The 22,030-nt window shown below is 36.7% G+C and overlaps 1 protein-coding gene across 1 annotated transcript in view; it reads right to left on the bottom strand.

Annotated features, from left to right (window-relative positions):
- The window catches only part of megf6a (multiple EGF-like-domains 6a), a 52,221-nt gene that overhangs the window by 20,118 nt on the left and 10,073 nt on the right, over nucleotides 1-22,030 (bottom strand). Inside the window, 12 exon segments of the mRNA XM_048178386.1 lie at nucleotides 2,080-2,214; nucleotides 2,291-2,425; nucleotides 5,317-5,445; nucleotides 5,637-5,765; nucleotides 6,374-6,505; nucleotides 6,589-6,756; nucleotides 9,203-9,325; nucleotides 9,459-9,581; nucleotides 9,910-10,047; nucleotides 13,195-13,317; nucleotides 13,766-13,888; nucleotides 17,309-17,434. Of these exon segments, the coding sequence (XP_048034343.1) occupies nucleotides 2,080-2,214; nucleotides 2,291-2,425; nucleotides 5,317-5,445; nucleotides 5,637-5,765; nucleotides 6,374-6,505; nucleotides 6,589-6,756; nucleotides 9,203-9,325; nucleotides 9,459-9,581; nucleotides 9,910-10,047; nucleotides 13,195-13,317; nucleotides 13,766-13,888; nucleotides 17,309-17,434 (1,584 nt within the window).

The following is a 22,030-nucleotide window of genomic DNA, read 5'->3' as shown; positions in this document are numbered from 1 at the left end:
GCGCATTAGCGACATGTGGTGGTCAGACTTGTTTTCTCCACCATATCTAAATCATCGCGGAGCAGATACGGTTTGAAAAAGCATGTGACCAAAGCTTCGGAAGTCCGTGAGAGAATCACTCTCGTCTTGAATCAGTTCTATCAAATCTGATGTAATCTCATCTAAATTAATTTGTGACAATGAGACCACCACTCATGTCATGTGTAACCTGGTCAACATATTGATCAATAATATAACACATACAATTATGTGATCATAACTGATGTGAGTAGTTGAAAAAATATTTTGGGTGAGCTGTTTAACCCTTATCGGGGTCTCTGAGACTCCAGTAATAAAACATAAATGCATTTTCCTTTTATGCATCAGCTGAAGCACCAATTTTTTCAAACCAGCTGTCTCGACTTTCCGATACTGCATGATGTTTGAAGCTTCAAACGTCATAAATCACATGATATTGTCATTTCGATACAAGCATCGGTACAGTGTGTGATACAATAGTGCTTTGAAAACTGTGTCGGAGCATCGGAGCCCCGGTATCAACCGTCCCATCACTAGTTACATGACAGAAACAATCTCCTTCCTTTTAAAAGTTTATTTTGCTGGAGTGCTGCCAAAATACAGAACCAAGCATTTCAGCACTTTTTGGAATGTGTTTTTGGTAAAATGCCTGAAATAAATTCTGTGGTTATCAAAAAAATATATATATTTTTTCACATTTCATTCTACAGCAAAAAAATAAATAAATAAATCAGTAATACTCCATTGTGATTTAAAAAAAAAAAAAAAAAAAAAAAAAAAGCTTTTACTTGTCTTGGAAAAAGGCAGTTGTTAACAAGTGGCTAAATGGGATTACAGAGGTTGTCGAGGACATTAAAGGGTTAGTTCACCCAAAAATGAAAAATGTGTCATTAATTACTCACCCTCATGTCGTTCTACACTGTAAGACCTTCGTTCATCTTCGGAAAAAAAAATAAGATATTTTTGATGAAATCTGTGAGGTATATGACTCGTTCATAAACCGCAATATAACCAACATTTTCAAGGTCCAGAAAGATACTAAAGACATCGCTAAAACAGTCGTCGTGACAGCAATGGTTCAACCTTAATGTTATGAAGCAATGATAATACTTTTTGTGCGCAAAAACAAAACAAAAATAATGACTTTTTTCAACAATCTCGTCAACAGTCAAGTCGACGGTTTTAACTATTTCTTTAATACCTTTCTGGACCTTCTAAGTGTTGATTATACTGCTGTCTATGGACAAGTCATATACCTCATGGATTTCGTCAAAAATATCTTAATTTGTGTTCTGAAGATGACTCATTGTTTCAGGGAAAATGTTTTTTAAAGAAAGACTAAAAAAGTTGTAAAAAAGCTTAGTGATGTTGACGTTGAAGTCATGCGACTGTGATAGCCTACGTTTAGCTATTTACTTCTGCCAATTGTATTTAGGCTTCAAAATTCATCATTCATAAAAGTAGTTCATTTGTGAAGATTATCATGATGAACAAAACTTTTTCTGGTCCCAGAGCTTAATTTCTGCCATAATCCAAAAGCCAATGAACTAACTTAGGTTGGCCTACAAAAATATGTCATCACTTCATCACTCTATTCTAACAATGCATGATTAAACTGTTAGTTTTAGCATAAAGTATGTGCATTGAGCATTGGTTTCCCCTGCTAACCATGTCAGAACTGACCTGCAACCTCCACATAGTTCATCAAAGAACAACAAGAAAATTCCTGTTATTAATGACATTTTCCCTTAAAAATCTGTTTTGTAACATATTGGGATTGAATATTCTAGATCTTTCACTTGAGTGAAATACAGGATCATATCAGTGTTAAGGGAACCAGCACACTTGACCAGCAAGCCAGGAGATAAAGGTATTTCCATCAGTGTTTGGCAGCTGTGTTTGGCCTGGCCCCCTCATGTTATTCATACTGTCAAACGCCAGTCAGCGTAACTTACACAATGACTTTCAGTGATGGCCATAAATCCACTTTTATGGAAGCTTTTCTAGCACAGTGCAGTGCGAATGTCACTGCATTCCAGCGAATACATGACTTAAACTCACCTCGTTCGCAGTGTTCCCCGTACAGACCGGCTGGGCACTGCCGCTGACATTGTCCAGTCATGTGATGGCAAGACACTCCCACTGGACACTGGCATTTTGATTTACATCCTGGACCATAGTATCCACTATCACACTCTAAAAAGCAAAGAACAACAGATAAAATATATTTTTTACACACACGCTGTCAATCAAGTGAACTGAACTCCCTGACCTAGGTTGCAGGTCTTGCCCTGATAGCCAGGCTTGCACACACATGTTCCATAACGTCGATGGCACTCAAGTGTGTTCTGCTGCACACACTGACACTCCGATGAGCATCCAGATCCATATGACCACTTGGGGCATGCTGGAAAAGACATTGTGTAGGACATTCTGTTATAACCAGGAAAAATCATCAAATGTTAAAATAATAACATGATTAACCCAAATAGGACATGTTCCTGGATCAACATTGTTGTAGGTTCTGGAACAACAATCCACTGAATCAATGTATCAGTGAATCAGGTATTCAGGTATAAACCACACTGAAAATCAGAAATCTGGGAATCTAAATTTTACCTGGATTTTATATATATATATATATATATATATATATATATATATATATATATTATATACAGATGCTGGTCATATAATTAGAATATCATCAAAAAGTTGATTTATTTCACTAATTCCATTCAAAAAGTGAAACTTGTATATTATATTCATTCATTACACACAGACTGATATATTTCAAATGTTTATTTCTTTTAATTTTGATGATTACAACTGACAATAAAGGAAAATCCCAAATTCAGTATCTCAGAAAATTAGAATATTACTTAAGACCAATACAAAGAAAGGATTTTTTAGAAATCTTGGCCAACTGAAAAGTATAAACATGAAAAGTATGAGCATGTACAGCGATCAATACTTAGTTGGGGCTCCTTTTGCCTGAATTACTGCAGCAATGCGGCGTGGCATGGAGTCGATCAGTCTGTGGCACTGCTCAGGTGTTATGAGAGCCCAGGTTGCTCTGATAGTGGCCTTCAGCTCTTCTACATTGTTGGGTCTGGCATATCGCATCTTCATCTCTTCACAATACCCCATAGATTTTCTATGGGGTTAAGGTCAGGCGAGTTTGCTGGCCAATTAAGAACAGGGATACCATGATCCTTAAACCAGGTACTGGTAGCTTTGGCACTGTGTGCAGGTGCCAGTCCTGTTGGAAATGAAATCTGTATCTCCATAAAGTTGGTCAGCAGCAGGAAGCATGAAGTGCTCTAAAACTTCCTGGTATACGGCTGCGTTGACCTTGGACCTCAGAAAACACAGTGGACCAACACCAGCAGATGACATGGCACCCCAAACCATCACTGACTGTGGAAACTTTACACTGGACCTCAAGCAACGTGGATTGTGTGCCTCTCCTCTCTTCCTCCAGACTCTGGGACCCTGATTTCCAAAGGAAATGCAAAATTTACTTTCATCAGAGAACATAACTTTGGACCACTCAGCAGCAGTCCAGTCCTTTTTGTCTTAGACGCTTCTGACGATGTCTGTTGTTCAAGAGTGGCTTGACACAAGGAATGCGACAGCTGAAACCCATGTCTTGCATACGTCTGTGCGTAGTGGTTCTTGAAGCACTGACTCCAGCTGCAGTCCACTCTTTGTGAATCTCCCCCACATTTTTGAATGGGTTTTGTTTCACAATCCTCTCCAGGGTGCGGATATCCCTATTGCTTGTACACTTTTTTCTACCACATCTTTTCCTTCCCTTCACCTCTCTATTAATGTGCTTGGACACAGAGCTCTGTGAACAGCCAGCCTCTTTTGCAATGACCTTTTGTGTCTTGCCCTTCTTGTGCAAGGTATCAATGGTCGTCTTTTGGACAACTGTCAAGTCAGCAGTCTTCCCCATGATTGTGTGGCCTACAGAACTAGACTGAGAGACCATTTAAAGGCCTTTGCAGGTGTTTTGAGTTAATTAGCTGATTAGAGTGTGGCACCAGGTGTCTTCAATATTGAACCTTTTCACAATATTCAAATTTTCTGAGATACTGAATTTGGGATTTTCCGTAGTTGTCAGTTATAATCATCAGAATTAAAAGAAATAGACATTTGAAATATATCAGTCTGTGTGTACATAATAAATGCCTAGTTCTGTCATGAAACTCTAAATGATGCAGGCTGATGGGTCCTTAACGCAAACTGATAATATTCTCAGCATTAACTACTTGGCACTAGCTGATTGGTTTATGTTGTATCTGCAGCCAATGAGCTTGCTGCTCACAACATTTAAATGGCTGGTTAGTATTCACTATAGCAGTTTACATATATTTTTTTATTTATGTTTTTTTGCAGCAATGCCATAGGTTCTTAAGTTCTTAAAAGAAGATATTTTTTAGTGTAAAGAAAATGTTAATAATCCGAAGAACTTTTTTGTGGAATGGAAAGGTTCCATGGATGATAAAGTTTATTCATGGAACCATCAATGCCAATAAAGAACCATTATTTTGTATTTAATGCAATGATAATCACTAATCAAATTAGCACATTTGTGACAATGTTCATGTGACTCTTTTACTGAAGTGAAACTTGAAGTGAAAAGTGACTCTTTCACTGAAGCTCAAGATGCTTTTTGGATCATCTCAAATCATGCTGGAGAACATGATTATCAGGTTTAACACAAACTTGGGCTAAATTTTATTTCGATAGTCCACTTTCAGACATTCTACTAACTATAAGTAACTTTGCAACTGCATGTCAACTAACACTCATCAGAGTATAAGTAGACTGTAAGGTTAAAGTTTATGGTTACGGTTAGTAGAAAACATTGACATGTACTTGCAAAGTTAATTGTAGTCAGTAGAATGTCTGTTGGGGGAGCATCAAAATAGTGTTAGCAGATATTAAGCAGACAGTCTAATACTCTAATGACTGGTAGCTGACATGTAGTTGCAAAGTTACATATAGTTAGTAGAATGTCTAAAGTGGACTACTGAAATAAAGTATTACCCAAACTTGTGTTATATATTTTCATTAGTGGTCTCAGACATTTGGACCCCACTGTATCGTTTCCCTTTGATTTTATGGTTATGGTTTGGAATAGGATTAGGGGTTTGATTGCTTCATAGGAATGTTGTGTCCAGAAAAGGATGTTGGATCCAGGAACATGTCCTACTTGGGTAAATCATTCTGTTTGAGTATCTCCTGGAGTTTTAAGTCACTGTCAGTGTGATAAACTGCTGGACTTACGTAGGTGACAAAACCTGCCGTAGAGCCCTGGATCACACAGGCAGGCTCCATATGTGCGGTGACATCGGCCGTTATTGGCACAGTTACATTTCTTGTTGCAGTGCTTTCCATATAGTCCCTTTGGACAACCTAAAACACAGAGAGTAAAAATTACACACTTTAACTTTAATTGACAGATTAACATCAACTAAAATCACACGACTGTAATTTGAGACTGAAAACACAAGCCATATTTCACATAAACATACCAACAGTGATTGGAACATCAGATTTGGCACAGATACGGTTTCATTTTATGCTCCAATCTCGCAGTCACTCACCGTCCTGGCACAGGTCTCCACTGACTCCAGGTGGGCAGCGGCACTTCCCACTAATCGGGTTGCAGGTGCCACCGTTTTTGCACTTACAAGAGAAAGAACAGTTTCTGCCAAATGTTCCCTCTGGACAGGCTAAAATCGACAAAAGAAAGTGTTATTTCATACAAAGTAAATATGAAAACACTACAGGCCTACACTACTGTTCAAAAGTTCAGTTTTATATATATATATATATATATATATATATATATATATATATATATATATATATATATATATACTTTTAATCAGCAAGGGCACATTAAATTGACCAAAAGTGGCTGTAAATACATTTATAATGTTACAAAAAAATTATATTTTAAATAAATGCTGTTCTTTTGAACTTTTAAAAAATGTATCACGGTTTCCACAGAAATATTAAGTAGCACAACTGTTTTCAGCATTGATAATAATAATAATAAATGTATCTTGAGCACCAAATCAGCATATTAGAATGATTTCTGAAAGATCATGTGACACTGAAGACTGGAGTAATGATGCTGAAAATTCAGCATCACAGAAATAAATTACATTTTAAAATTATATTCAAATAGAAAAGTTATTTTATACTAATAATATTTCACAATATTACTGTTCTTTACTGTATTTTTGATCAAATAAATGCAGCCTTCTTTCAAAAAAATTTTTAAAAGTTAACTTTTGAATAGTAGTGTATGTTTTACACTACATAATGGACACACTTTGGTTACAGATGATCGCTGTCCAACCATCCGGGCAGTCACAACCATCTCTGTCAGCGTTACACAGTCCTCCGTTAGAGCAGTCGTCACACGTCAGGCTGCAGTCATGGCCAAATGTCCCATTCAAACACACTGTGATGGACAAGACAAACGTAAGATTAATAAGAAGCAAGCCCCACTAATAATAAACGAAGACACTTGACAAAAAAACACACCAAATTTCTCAGATAGGGTGCTCTCTGCCCGCAGCTCTCCGAAACTGTCTTCTTCATAGTCGTGATAGCGCTCCAGGGGTTGTGGGTAGTCCTGGAGGAGAGTGAGATGAAGGAAAGGTCTCTCAACCACCACTGGACTGGACAATTCCTCAACTGCTCTCTCCAGGGCTACACAGAGAAACAGATATTTTGACATGATTAATGTTGTCTTTGCTGTTACAACAACTACGGTATGTATCATATTCAATAGGCTTATCAGCTGGCTGGACATTGTGCTGCTTATTAGACATACTTATCAAATATCAAATAAATGAAAATTCTTTATTCGGATCCCCATTAGATTCCAAAGAGTGGTTGCTAGTCTTTCTGGAATCCATATGACAATATTAACAATATAGGTACTTAATGATAAAAACAAGGATAAAACTATTATAATCAGATCACAAAATAATACTTATTCCACAATATGATCTTAAAATAATCTGAATTATTAACTACACAGAAAAACATATAATTCAATATTTTTTTTAAACATAAAAAATCCAAAACACACATAAAATGAACCTAAATATTTGTAAGCATATTTTTTCATACGTTTTTTTAACAAATGGGTCATTGACGAGTATGTTTTTTAAAAGTGTAAAAAACATAATGGGGATATAATTAAGTTTGAAGTTTTATTAAGTGTTTTACAATGAGATTATGTGGTTTTTATAATCAATTAACACTGCTTTTGTCATTTTTTACAAAATTTACAGAATGACACTTTTGGTTATACCGAATGACGATATTTTCAAACAGAGCTAACAAGCTTATTTCTAGATTAGCTTGCTAGCTATCTAGCAAAAGTACAATCAAACATTTTATATTTACAGACATCCCAAGTCTCCCGGAAGTTCCGGGAGTCTCCCGCATATTGATAGCGGCTCCCTGATGCCCGCAAATTAGTTAAAATCTCCCGGAATCTAGAGCGAGCGAGCAAGAGCGCGCATAGAGACTGTGTTTCAAACCAGCGCGCGCACGGCAGAGAGGATAGGGAGCGAGAGAGAGACCTTGCGTGTGTGTGCGAAGCGCATGTATGACAGAGAGCATCCCGAATGTCCTTTTTCGGCAAATCAACCAATCAATTATCAGTGAGGTGAGTTGACAAGTTTCATTTCATGTGCATATTATTCAGGCAAGTTGCCAAGGCTACATGAAAACAACAAACTCCTTAGACCTGTTTAAAGTTGCAATGGAAAATAAATAAAAGCAGTTTACATAAATAGTATAAGCAGCTTATATAAATAGTAAAAGTAATCTACATATGTAAACATAATTAACGAATAATTGCATATGCCTATAGCTTATAGCTCCTTCCTCTTTTTTTTTTGGGGGGGGGGGGTACCTCCCTGAAATGACTTTTTGCAGGTTGGGATGTCTGTATTTAGTACAAGTTTTTAAAATATTACAACACTTTCTATGTTTTATAACGGTTGTACCAAATGACCTGATGTTTCGGGACATGCGTATGAGCAAGTGAAAACATGAATTTTTCAAATAGTTAATAGAGAGTAAGTTACTTTGCTTCACGACCATGTGGTCCTTTGCAGGTGTCTGAATAATGTCACATCCTGTCACATGATATTGAACGCATGACTTGATCCAAAATGGTCCCTTTATATTGGTTACTCCGAATGACATCAATGAAATTCATTTTTCTGGACATTTTTTTCATAACAAAGCAATGATTTCTACACATAATTTTAATACCATATTGCACTATGTTGATATATGATGTTATAAAATCATGCCAGAATAAAAGATACATACATTTATTACATTTTAAGATATTTTAAACACAAATGAACTGGCTGTATTGGCCTTTGGATGGTTAAACCGATTGACCTTTTGACATTTAAAATCTTTAAAATACCTTTTTATGTAGCAAAATGTAATTAAAACCTTTTGGATTCAATAGGTTTTTTATTATTATTAAGGCCTTTCATGTCATTGACCCAAATATGTACACAGAATATTGATTTTTCAATACTAATTACTTAATTATTTGAGAAAATAGGTTATGGACTGAAATCATAGGAAATCATACCAGAACTATGTAGGAAATTAATTAAACAGTTTAGCTTTAATTTTACAAAATTATTACATAGCTCTCTAGAATACTCGACTCTGATTGGTCAGAGTCGAGTATTCTAGACAGACTCTGAGGTCAAATATTTTTACATGATGACATTTCTCTAGCAACCAATCACCTACACTGTTAGTTTGAAAGCTTTCACAGTCTCTTATTCATAAAATAAAATAAAATAAAATAAAATAAAATAAAATAAAAATGTATGTTATCATTTATTTAATTACTTCTTGTCAAGTACCCATGAAATAACCGGATAATGTACAGTCAGCTGGTCATCATTGCAAAACAAACCCCTTCATGATCCAAGTGATGCAGCACCTGATCACTTAAGGTTTATTTTTGCAATGATGACCATATGGCTGTACATTATCTCTTATGGATTGTTGTGACTGACCAATCAGATTCAAGTATTCTAGATAGCTGTGTATAAAGCAAACCTAACACAACTAATATCCACTGTGACCCCCATGGTATACTTACGGATGCAGGAATGTCTATCGTCAGCGAGCCGGTTTCCAAACCGACAGAAGCAGTGATAGGAGCCAGCTGTGTTCTGACAAGTGTGCTCACAGCCCCCATTATCAGACAGACACTCATCCACATCTACACACCAGCGGAAAACACAACGCTCTTAGACAATATGACTGCACTGTTTTCATTACAGCATTGCCAGTTACTGATATGTCTCCTTGCTCTTCTTTAATAGTCGATCAGTAGTAAACAGGTTATGAAGTACCGTCACATCCACATCCATCTGCATTGAGTCTGTATCCCGCCCTGCAGTAGCACTCATAACCTCCAGGGTAGTTTGTGCAGTCCTGCTCACAACATGAAGTTCCCTCCTCACATTCTTCCAGATCTACAAGCCAAAAAAAAAAGCAGCAGAGGAAGTGAGGCCACGAGCCATTGGTGTGTATTAGGACTGAGTATTTACATAAGCACAATTCCAGTTATCAAGAGGGGTCATTATTCAGGGCACAGCCAGAAAAACACAAGACCTAAAACTGCTGAGATCCAGCTGGGAGACATTTGCTTTTGCAGGAAATAGTCGTTAATTTTGTTTGAGGAATGATGATTTTAAAGGTTTATCAGGGCAGCTGGATGCACGCTGAATCCAAGAGATAGATTTCATTGAGGTTATTCTGTAAAACTATGTTATGTATCTGTCTGTACACCTGCACACTCACCCAAACAGGTTTTGAGGTCCTCTGTGAGCTGATAACCCTGGTTACAGCTGCAGACGGGTCCGAGTGTGCCGTGCTGACAGTGGTGTGAACAGCCACCGTTATCGGAGTCACAACTGTTAACAATCTCAATTTCAATACCTATACAGAAAAGTGAATAATTAAAAGGAAAAAATGATTATGGACACTTTAAAATACTGTAGCACATCACTGCATTAGATAATAAATATCAAACTTTGTGTTATTTATTTCAAAGTTTGTTAGGTTTTGTTGGACACTTTCTGGTTGTCAAATGTTAGTGGAACATGTTTATAGTTGGGTCATTGACGAATAAGGTTTTTAAAAGTTAAAAAAAACCTAATGGAGATATAATTAATTTTTAAGTTTTATTAAGTGTTAACAATGAGATTATGTGTTTTTTTTTATAATCAATTAATATTGCTTTTGTCATTTTTTACAAGATAGACAAAAAAGTCATTTGGTTTAACCAAAATTTTGGTTTTACCGAATGACGATATTTTCAAACAATGCTAACAGGCTGATATCTAGCTAACTAGCTAGTTAGATTGCTAGCTAGCCAGCAAAAGGACAATCAAACATTTTATATTTAGTATAAGTTTTTAAAATATTAGAACATTTTCCATGTTGTACCAAATGACCTGATGTTTCAGGACATGCGTATGAGCAAGCGAAAACACACATTTTTCAAATAGTTAAGAGAGAATTAGTTACTTTGCTTCACGACCATGTGGTCCTTTGCAGGTGTCTGAATGATGTCACATCCTGTCACATGATATTGAACGCATGACTTGATCCAAAATGGTCTCTTTAAATTGGTTACTCCGAATGACATCAGTGAAATTCATTTTTCCGGACATTCTTTCTCATAACAAAGGAATGACTTCTACACATAATTTTAATACAATTTTTGCACTATGTTGATATATGATGTTATAAAATCATCCCAGAATAAAAAAATATATACATTTATTACATTTTAAGATATTTTAATCACAAATGAAATGGCTGTATTGGCCTTTGGACGGTTAAAACAAATGACCTTTTGACACTTCAAAATCTTTAAAATACCTTTATATGTAGCAAAATATAGTTAAAACCTTTTGGATTCAATAAAAGTGATCTAGTTGTACTTCCTTACATACTTTGGATGTCATATCATTGTTTTTTATTATTATTAAGGCCTTTGGACAAAAAATGACCCGTCACATCATTGACCCAGTTATTGTAGTTATAATACCAATAACTCCTCTACCAGTAAATTTATTTATTTATTTAATTTCAATTTTCAAATCCAATCTCCTACACTGTGAGAAAAAAAGAAATACATTTCATGTCCATTTATTTATTTGTCAAATACCCATACAATAAGTAATATAATGTTCAGTCAGCTGGTCATTATCACAAAACAAACCCCCTTTTTTAATTGATGCAACACCTGATCACTTACTCAGGGTTTATTTTGCAATAATTACCAACTGACCGTACATTATGCCAGTTACTCTAATGTTCATGGACCATTTTCATAGTAAGTGTAGATGATAATCTGATACCAATTGCAAAAGTTCAACAATTTTGTGTATTATTTTCTAACAACAATTACAGAACATGAGGAATTTTCACTAAGTTCAGATGAGAAATAGTTCCTATTCTACAACTACACTGCCCAGCCAAAAAAAAAAAAAAAAGATGCTGTTCGGATTTTAATAGCCAAATACTTAAGAGTCTATGGATGGATCATTATTACAGTGATTACTATTTTTTTTAGCATGTTATATGTTTAGCAATGGATCTTTTAACCCTAAAAGACTGAGGGCCCTATTTTAACGATCTGAAACGCAAGTGTCAAAGCGCGAAGCGCAAGTAACTTTGTGGGCGGGTCTCGGCGCTGTTGCTATTTTCCCGGCGGGATAAATGGCTCTTGCGCCCGGCGCAAATCTAAAATGGGTTGGTCTGAAGTAGCTTCATTATTCATAGGTGTGGTTTGGGCGTAACGTGAAATAAACCAATCAGAGTGTCATCTCCCATTCCCTTTAAGAGCGAGATGCGCTTGCGCCATGGCGGATTGCTATTTACATGGCGTACACGCGATGAGTCAGTTAATATATATGTGTGTGTGTGTATTGGCACGATTGTTCAATTAATTAGCCAATTTCGTTCATCATTATAAGTAGTAATAGGCTGAATTGAAAATAGGTAGCCTAATTCTAATACACGCAATGACTATTCATCATTACATTTTTATATTTATGTACACAATAATATTCTTTTACACTGTAATCCTTTTGTTTTTAATATTTGGCATGTTTGTGTGATGCGCATCCCTGTGTGTAATAAGCAAAGTCAACGCGCACTGTGGACGCGCCCAGAGGCGCAGTTTCTACCAACGCGCTCTAACAAAAAAATATTGCGCCATTGACTTTAGACCAGGTTTGAGTTGGTCTATGGCGCAGTCTATTTTCAGCTCCTTAAAATAGCAATGCGCGGGCAATGCGCCTGAACACACCTCCTTTTTTGCGCTGAACCGCCCAGGGAGCGCAAGTTCATTCACTAGTTTAGCGACGTGCTTCTGTGGAGGGAAAAGCGCGCTTTGCGCGGGTGCAAAATAGGAATGACACATGCGTCGGTGTACAAAGTCAATTGCGCTGGGTGCAAGATAGGGCCCTGAGTGTGTAGTTTTCCTTTCTTAAACAACCATGTATTAAGATGTATCATGGCCATATTCCAGGATGATAATGTCAAGATTTACCAGGCTCAAACTGTGAAAGAATTGTTGTGAGGGAGCATGAAGAATCATTTTCACACATGAATTGGCACTGACCTTAACCCCAGTGTAAGTTTTTGGGATGTGCTGGAGAAGACTTTACAGAGTGCTCACCTCTTGCATTGGCAATACAAGATCTTGACAAAAAAATGATGCACCTCTCAATGGAAATAAATGTTGTGATGTTATTTCAATCAAGAGGTGCATCAATTTTTGGTCAAGATAGTGGCCCCAGGATCCTGGAGGACCCACAGCACTGCACATTTTGTATGTTTTCCTCATATATCACACCTGATTCATCTCAAGCGCTCTTTAGACTGCAAGACTGGATGTGTCAAAAATAGGGAGACATACTAAATGTGCAGGGCTGGGGGTCCTCCAGGACAGGTTTGGGAACCACTGCTTTAGACTTGTCCCACCCATCCCTACTTTTTGGGATGACTGGAATGTGTCTCTGTGGTTCTGTGAACCGTGCTAAGAAGTTAACTAAGTGAAAAGCAACCCACGGTAGCATTTCCTGCCATCAGAGCCCAGCTCATATCCTGGATTGCAGACGCAGGAGAAAGAGCCCGGGGTATTCCGGCAATTGTGAGCGCATGCCGCCAGTCCCGTTTCACACTCATCAACATCTGAAACACACCAATTACAAGTTCCTGATGACATGTCACCTTTTTCTATTTATACAGACATCTAATTAGACTAGAATTCCATTCTGGATTTGTTGAGTCAGAAAACAGAAATTTCTGCCTCGGATAATCACTTCAATGAATATCAGTGAAGGCAACCTCTCAAGCGCTAACTGGTTCCATCATGGACTCGAGAGTGGAAAGCTCTGCTCACTGTCTTCCTCGCCAGTCCTGGCCAGTGTTGAGAAGATGAGCCATGTTCTACAGCTTTCAGCTGTCTAATTCAACACAGTGCTTCCACTGTTCTCACACCATGGGAAAGAAACTTATTTAAAAACTTTGGAAAAAGAGGATCCAGTAGATGAGAGACCATTTAATACTTTCCATGACAGTGTAACTGAACCTTAGCATGGTGGGAAGGCCCTTCACTGCTGCTGTCAGAAGCTTTTACCTTCACAGTTCTTCTGGTCCGGGGCCAGCGTGAAGCCTTGGCGACAGCTGCACGCAGCATGACCGCCGTCGCTGCGACATAAGTGCATACAGCCGCCGTTCCTCTCCGTACATGGGTTCCTCACTGAAACACATGGCATTTAAGTCAGATCTTATATGTCATAAGTTTTCTGGCTGTCTCCCTCACGCACACAAACACTCATTATCTTGTCAACACAGTCTATGTAATATACATACATAATTCCTGCAGTCTTTCTTCATCTGAATTCCCATACTTGCCTAAGTCACGTTATGACATAAAACACATCATACAATATACAATGCAATTTTGAGTCCCTTTAGAGGACAGTTTTTATCCAAAATAAATGTAAAAAAGAAGAAAAAAAAAGGTGTTTTTAACTTATAACATGATATACTATACATCAGGGAGAAACAAATAATGCCAGGTTTATGATAGCCATAAACTTACTTTTCAACATGTTTTTATAGATTTGGGTGAGCAAATCGGGGTCAAATCAAGGCTTTTGGAGTATTTAAAAAACATGAGTATGATATTCATTGCTGATATACAGTACAACAGCACTGTTTGACTTCGAAGTATTCATAAAAACAGCAGGCGAAAATTACGGTGAAATTATGAAGTGCCAATCTAATGGGCAGTATGCAATTTAGGACAATTTACTGTCTTTATGAGCAAGTCATTGAATCATTCACTCAAGCGATTTGTTCAAAAACACAGATTTACTTAGCAAAGGCACTTACTTCTGTGTGCTACTCATAGACGCGTAACTTTTAATTCTGCTTTGACCTTTGTGTTGAACTATTTTCGCTGGCAGGTCAAAAAAGACAAATAAACTGACAATATATCCCTTAAATTGAAGTCACTCAATATTAACTAATTATTTAACAGTTGTATAAAATATCAGTAATTAGATTCACCTTAGTTTTCAATGCAGAAGTGAGCTATTTCCTGTGAATATGCAAGACTTCCAATTCTTTAGCTGCTAAATAACTAGAAGAATAAAATGCAGTAAACGGTGTAATTATTTGCTCTACAAATCAGTGCGTTTTTGATTATGCCAATATTAAAATAACAAAAAAATACCAGTTTGCCGTATCAAGCAGCATAACGAACTGTTTTTATAGAGAAAAAAGAAATGGTAGCAGCTGAAACCAGAATCCCTGCACATTCAAGATAAAGGTGCCCTAGATTCAAAAATTTAATTTACCTTGGCATAGTTAAATAACAAGAGTTCAGTACATGGAAAAGACATACAGTGAGTCTCAAACTCCATTGTTTCCTCTTCCTTATATAAATCTCATTTGTTTAAAAGACCTCCGAAGAACAGGCGAATCTCAACATAACACCGACTGTTACGTAAATGTCGGGGTGTACGCCCCAATATTTGCATATGCCAGCCCATGTTCCCAACATTATTAAAGGCATTTGACAAGGGCAGCCAGTATTAACATCTGGATCTGTGCACAGCTGAATCAACAGACTAGGTAAGCAAGCAATAACAACAGCGAAAAATGGCAGATGGAGCGATAATAACTGACATGATCCATGATTACATGATATTTTTAGTGATATTTGTAAATTGTCTTTCTAAATGTTTCGTTAGCATGTTGCTAATGTACTGTTAAATGTGGTTAAAGTTACCATCGTTTCTTACTGTATTCACGGAGACAAGAGAGCCGTCGCTATTTTAATTTTTAAACACTTGCAGTCTGTATAATTCATAAACACAACTTCATTCTCTATAAATCTCTCCAACAGTGTAGCATTAGCCGTTAGCCACGGAGCACTATCAAACTCATTCATAACCAAATGTAAACATTCAAATAAACACTGTACTTACGCGATTAGACATGCTGCATGACGAACACTTTGTAAAGATCCATTTTGAGGGTTATATTAGCTGTTTGAACTTTTTTATGTTGTTTAAGGCAAGCGCGAGCTCCGTGGGCGGAGAGCACGAGCAATTAAAGGGCCAGCAGCCCTGAATCGGCTCATTTATAATGATGCCCCAAAATAGGCAGTTAAAAAAATGAATTTAAAAAAATCTATGGTATTTTGAGCTGAAACTTCACAGACACATTCAGGGGACACCTTAGACTTATATTACATCTTTTAAAAAAAAAAGTTCTAGGGCACCTTTAAAAATTTTACAATAAAAATAAGGTGGATAGTGTTATAGTTATAGAGTATTCAGAACCACAGTGTGTGAAATTGCTTGAATATATAATGCAGCATATTATGACATATACATTATGATATAGTGAGTTGCAATATTTTTTTAGTTCCAATTCATCCCTGACCATAGTATATCCCAAAATTATCTGTTACTGTTGTTATAGCATTGCACAGTCATATTACCATTTGTAAGGACTGTCTTTAAGTAAACTAACTAGTACAAAGACTTTTTTCCCAGGACTCATCTGTACTTTGATCACAACAGTATGAAAACAATAAAATTACAATGTTTTCCATTTGCAGAATTTAACTCTCCACCCCTCTCTCATCAACACACTGATGCCTGCATGTTTTTTGTCAATGTCTTACACTAACACAATAAGATACACATTCTCTTTCTCCCTCCTTTCTCCTTGTCTTCACCTAATTCTCAATGGTAACACTTCATAGGGGAACAATTGTCTCTGGTGAGCGTCAGAACATTGGATCTGTGTGGTAGTGTAGATTGAATGTGAATTTTTGGCAGACACACTGGAATTGACGCAGCGTCTGCCAAGATGAGGATGCTATAGCCTGAATAATATAAGTTTCTCTCAATGAAAACTGCTGTTTAAAGAGGGCCAAAATGCACATTGGTTTAAGATATTGATTCACACTCTTGATCTGTGCCACTTTTTAAAAGTATACTAATTCAGTCTAAAGTATGTCATTTGTGACTCAACGTTTGATTGGTTATGACACACTAATCTAACTTCATTTGAATTCAGTCAGGACTGATACATGCCCACTGTTCAAATCTTCAAGTCTCCAACTCAATGGCCAATATTTCTAAGGACATCTGGGGTTTAGTGATGTTTATCACTTTCTTTAGCTTCTACCTTTTCTGCCAAGAACCCTTCCATCCACACGTCCAAAAGCTACATACTGACTTTATGACACAGTTTTAGACCAAAGCTTTTCCTACTTTCATCCTCTTGTCAGCATGCTCTTTGACTAACAGCATGTGATATGCACTGCCGGGATATTTTATGTTTAACGTCATGAACATAACAAAAATTTCAAAAGGTAAAGAGTTTAAATAAGCAACAAAAATAACTGCTTCTACACCCTGCTGAAACAACCGTCTTAGACCATCATGAATTTCCATACTGGTCCAGACTGGTTAGTGCTGGTCTAGTTGGGGGCACCAGTATCCAAAACATATGATATTTGACTTTTGACTACTGTACTAAAGGCTTTTATTAGGTTTACTGGAAAAAACAAAAAAAAAAGTTGAACATGAAACCTTGCTATTTTGAAAATGTTAGATGTGAAATTTAAATACATGAGTAGAAGAGAAAGACTCACGTCTGCAGCGCTTGCCATCAGCTGTGAGCTGGTATCCGCGTCTGCAGCGGCACTGGACGTGAACAGGGGAAAGCTGGACACATTCATGCTCACAGCCACCATTATTCACTGCACAGGATAGGACAGCTGAAGGGAGGAAAGAGAGAAATGACAGGGAAATGACAGTTAAGAACCAAACAAATAATCAAACTTATATACTTATTTATGTGTGAATTAAATGTAATGCATAAATTTCAGGCTTTTTTTTACACTTTAATAAGATCTTGCAGCATAAGACATTAAACTGAAAAACAAATGTATTATTTTTGGGAAAAAATAATAAAAAACTGTCAGTACTTTGTTTGCATTAGAGTGCACTCACTTTATATAATACTCTGTGGTAGCACCTTTGGCTTTAATTACATCAGTAATTCTGTTTGGATTGGACTCCATCAACACAGGACATCTGGATTTTACCATTTTATCCCTCCTTTCGTGCAGAAAAGTTCAAATTGTGAGAAGACTTCCAGTTCACAGCCCAGTGTGCGTCAGTTCACAGATTTGTTACAGATCTGAAGCCTGTCCACTGGCAGCGTCGCCATTCCAGGGCATTGATCTTATTTTTTTTAAATAATATCCTGCTTCAGCTGGATGTGCGATTTGGATGTTTGCTGTATTGTCAATCATTTCAGCTTTCTGGCAGAATGCAACATGTTTTGCACCAAAATATCTTTATATTTATCTTAATTGTAATTTATCTTTATTCCCTCACGTCCTGCTGAAAGAAGAAGCCCATGACATGATGCTGCTGCCACAGCTGAATTTATTCAAGGTTAATTACTTAACTGGATGTCAGGTGAGCTACGATTTATCTTTGAACATGATATGGGATTTGATTGCTTTTATGTGACGTTGTAACCTACTGGATATTATTTAAGGTGAAAATAGTCTGATATGAATTAATTCGTTTTAGCTTTTGTATAAAAAAAATTCTATTTTGATGAAAGTGTGTAGATTTTATCTACTTTTATTATTGATCTACACTGTAAAAAATGACCGCGATTTTAACAGTAAAAGGCTGTAAAAATGCTGCGGTGAAAAACTGTCAATTGGTTTACAGAAAGTTTCCGTAGTATATACGGTGAATAACTGTAATAGATCTAATGGTACATTTAATGTAATTTTATGGTAAAATACCGTTAAATTCACAGTTTTTGGAAATTGACATTCCCACAATTCCCTGCATGACACTTCACATTTGACATATATTTTCGTTGAAATAACTGTTTCTTCTTAGTTTTTCTCATTTTTTTCTAATCAGTTATGTACATTAAGGTTTTATGTTACATCTAATGTTGTTAAATTGCTTATTGCATTTTTAAAATTTCATGCATGTTACCATGATGGTGTTTAGTGTGTGTGTGAATGACACTGTGTGCACCTTCTATATGTTAGTGTTGTCCTTCTCAGCTTGTGGAAAATCTGCTTGTGATGAACTTTGATTCATCATGTGACTCTTATCACCACTGTGTTTGGTGACTGTCAGTGTATTATAAAGGTACAAAACAGATATTAGTACTTCATTAGGTTGGTAAATTAACATTATATCAATTAATGAAATACGTTATTTTACCGTAAATTTAACAGATTTTTTTTTTTACGTTGCTACTTTATTTTTTACGGTAAAGTTCTGGCAACCACAGCTGCCGTTTTTTTTTACCGTAAATTTTACTGGGATTTTTTTTACAGTGTACTTTTATTAAAATTACTAGTGCACAGCAAAATCCCCAGAGTTAAATCAACTCTGCTCAGATTACATATGGTCCCTCTCTAAATAGTGTTAAAGTAACACTGAAGCAGAGTTAAAGTTAGTGAGATAATTAAGTGATTAAGCTATGATTGAGCATTAGTGATGAACACCTGCTGTTAACAAGCATAATCACTGAAGAGAAACACAATACCTACAAAGGACTTCCAGCCACAGCCTTAGATGAAATGAGCTGAAGATAAAAGACATTAAATCTCTCAAGATCTGATTAAACAACTCCACAAACAGCATATTATCTCATTAATTTTAGGTCTGTTTCAGTGTTATTTTAACTCTATGTAGAGAGGGACCATATGTTCTCTGAGCAGAGTTGATTTAACTCTGTGGATTTTGCTGTGTGTATTGTCACATTCTGTTATTAAATGTGTTCGACTTGAAGTGGTGCTGCGCAGACCAATCGGTGTATGACATCAAAATACTGTGAGAGCGATTTGAAAGCATACGGAGCCGTCTGCACTTTAATCGCTTTTGCGATACTTTTATGTCATACACCGATCGGTCTGCACATCGCCACTTCAAGTCGAACAAACCTACTGTTTCTGTTTCATTTTCATGGACTTCTAGTTTGATTCTTGTTTCCTTGTTTCCTTTGTTCCTATGTTCCTGCTTGTCCTTGACTGTCGTGGTTATTCATTGTTTGATTGATTTCTCACACCTGTTCCTTAGTTAGATTGTTCGCTCACTCTGTATATATTGCCCTCAGTTCAATTTGTTTGTTTATTGTGCACAATGTTACGTTTATTCTCTTGTTTTTGGGTTCATACTCTTTTGTTTTGTTTATTAAAGTTATGGCGCTTTTTAAGGTCCTCTTGACTTACCTCGTCTTCTTCTTGGACAAACACATGTATATAAAATTTTGATGCAACTGGGGCAGATGATGCCTTAATGTCAGTGGCCTTTCAGTCGGCCTGTTCAATCACCTCTTTCATCAAACAGGGTCAGACAAAGGCTACAGCAGCAGCTCCAGGTAAACACCATACAATTATATAGTCTCAGTTCACTTGCTGCCTGATGTATATTTCTCAAAAATGGCAAGTTTTTTGCACAGGTTTTCTTATCAGCCCTTGAAAACCATTGTGATGCTTAATATTTGTGTGAAAACTGTGACACATTTCTTCTGGATTTTTAAGTTCATAACCTGCAATGACAGTCACAGTCACTCTTACACTATGGCTGCATGCGAAATCGCATACTCTCTTGAGAAGGTACTTATTTTGAATCAGTTATTACTTCGCAACCGCTAAAAAATGACATTCTATGTAGTATGAATGCGTGCAGTATAATGTAATTTGGACATACTACATTGGCCATGTTGTCATTATCATGTGACCTACCAGAGTCATTTGCATCACTTCACTGCCATTAACAAATCCTCTCCCATGGCCTCATGGGATAGTAAAGTGTCCATCATATGCACACCTCATAATCTTGCCAGAAGAAGTATGTCATCCGGGTACTTTTGCCTACTCTTTTATGAGTACTCTAAATTCGGATACAATTCTTGTCACATACTATTTTCACCAAGTATACAATGCGATTTCAGATGCAGCCCTTATAGGTGATCACCACTAAAATGTCTCACCATTACAGGGAGGATAATACTCCAAATCAGAAGTCACACTGAAGATACTGACTGCCAAATGTCCTCAATGCACAGTCTATATATCAGTAGTGAGACTAAATATATACTGTCATAACAGGCATATCAGTCAACCTCAATGTGGAGGAGTGCCGCGTCTGTTCTCAAAAATCCTTGCATATAATATCTGCAGATTCTGCAAACAGTCCAAAACAGATTTGAAAATGTCACTTATAAAATCCTATCACTTGCATATAAATGAGCAAATAATAGTGATAATTTGTTGAAACAGGATATTTTTACTGTAAGAGGGGTAGAAAAAATTAACCTTTATATTTTGGTTATGTGAGTGTCTATAATAAAGGATAATGACAATATTTCTCTTGGCAGAGAACACTTAATAATTAAAGGTTTATCCTTCAGTCATAAGTCACAACTTAATAAGCTTCTGGCAAGAGGTATCAGCAAGATTACCAGCTTCTCAAATTACCTTTAACCAAAACCAAATGATAAAACTCTGCATAAAAAGCTCAATGATTAATTAGCAGCATCTGTTTCTGGTTTATTCTAGTAGTGTGTTCCATCCCACTCAGCTTTGGTTTAGATTGTGGTTTCATAGAACAGTTGGTTTGATATCGGAAAAAACTGATAAACAATCCTGAAGCCTGATTGGAGCTCACGGCCCTTCAGCTCTCTTGGAAGAGTAAAGGATTCAGCTGCTGATTCAGCTGAAACGCAGAATGAACTGCAATTCTGCTACTGCATCAGACTTTCAGCAAAGCGAACAGATCCAAGAATGCAGTTTTTCATAATGAAATATAAATGTCATTAGTTATTTGTCATACTGCCTTGGAAATTGAAAGGAATGTTCTGGGTTCAATACAAGTTAAGCTCAATCATCAGCATACTGCATGTGACATGCAGATGAATACCACAGAAAATAATTCTCACATAAACAATAGCAGTCCAGTGTTGTTATTGTCAACTAAAACTAAATCACTTTGTTCATTATTTGAAAATGTTCTGTTTAATGTTTAATTACATTGGTACAGTTTTGGTATAATTCAATTCCCGAGCTATATTATTGTCACAAATTTGAAAAGCAAAACTCCTACATACAGACATCTAAACTGATATGCTTAATAGAACTCTTTATTCCCACAGGGTTTTTTCCTTTGAAAACTGAATTGTTGGGTTTCACCTGACACTTTCTACGCCACAGTCGCATTTGAATAGAAGGATGTGATGGTTTGATACCAGGCCTGGCAAGGGAACAGTTGGGTCCTGGTCTGGTCTATCTCAAAGGTCCATCGCAAACTCACCATGACAAGGCCTG

Source organism: Megalobrama amblycephala, linkage group LG24 (genome assembly GCF_018812025.1).
Source record: "Megalobrama amblycephala isolate DHTTF-2021 linkage group LG24, ASM1881202v1, whole genome shotgun sequence".
NCBI lineage: Eukaryota > Metazoa > Chordata > Actinopteri > Cypriniformes > Xenocyprididae > Megalobrama > Megalobrama amblycephala.
The sequence above is the reverse complement of the archived record's forward strand: the minus strand, read 5'-3'. Positions and strand labels throughout refer to the sequence as shown.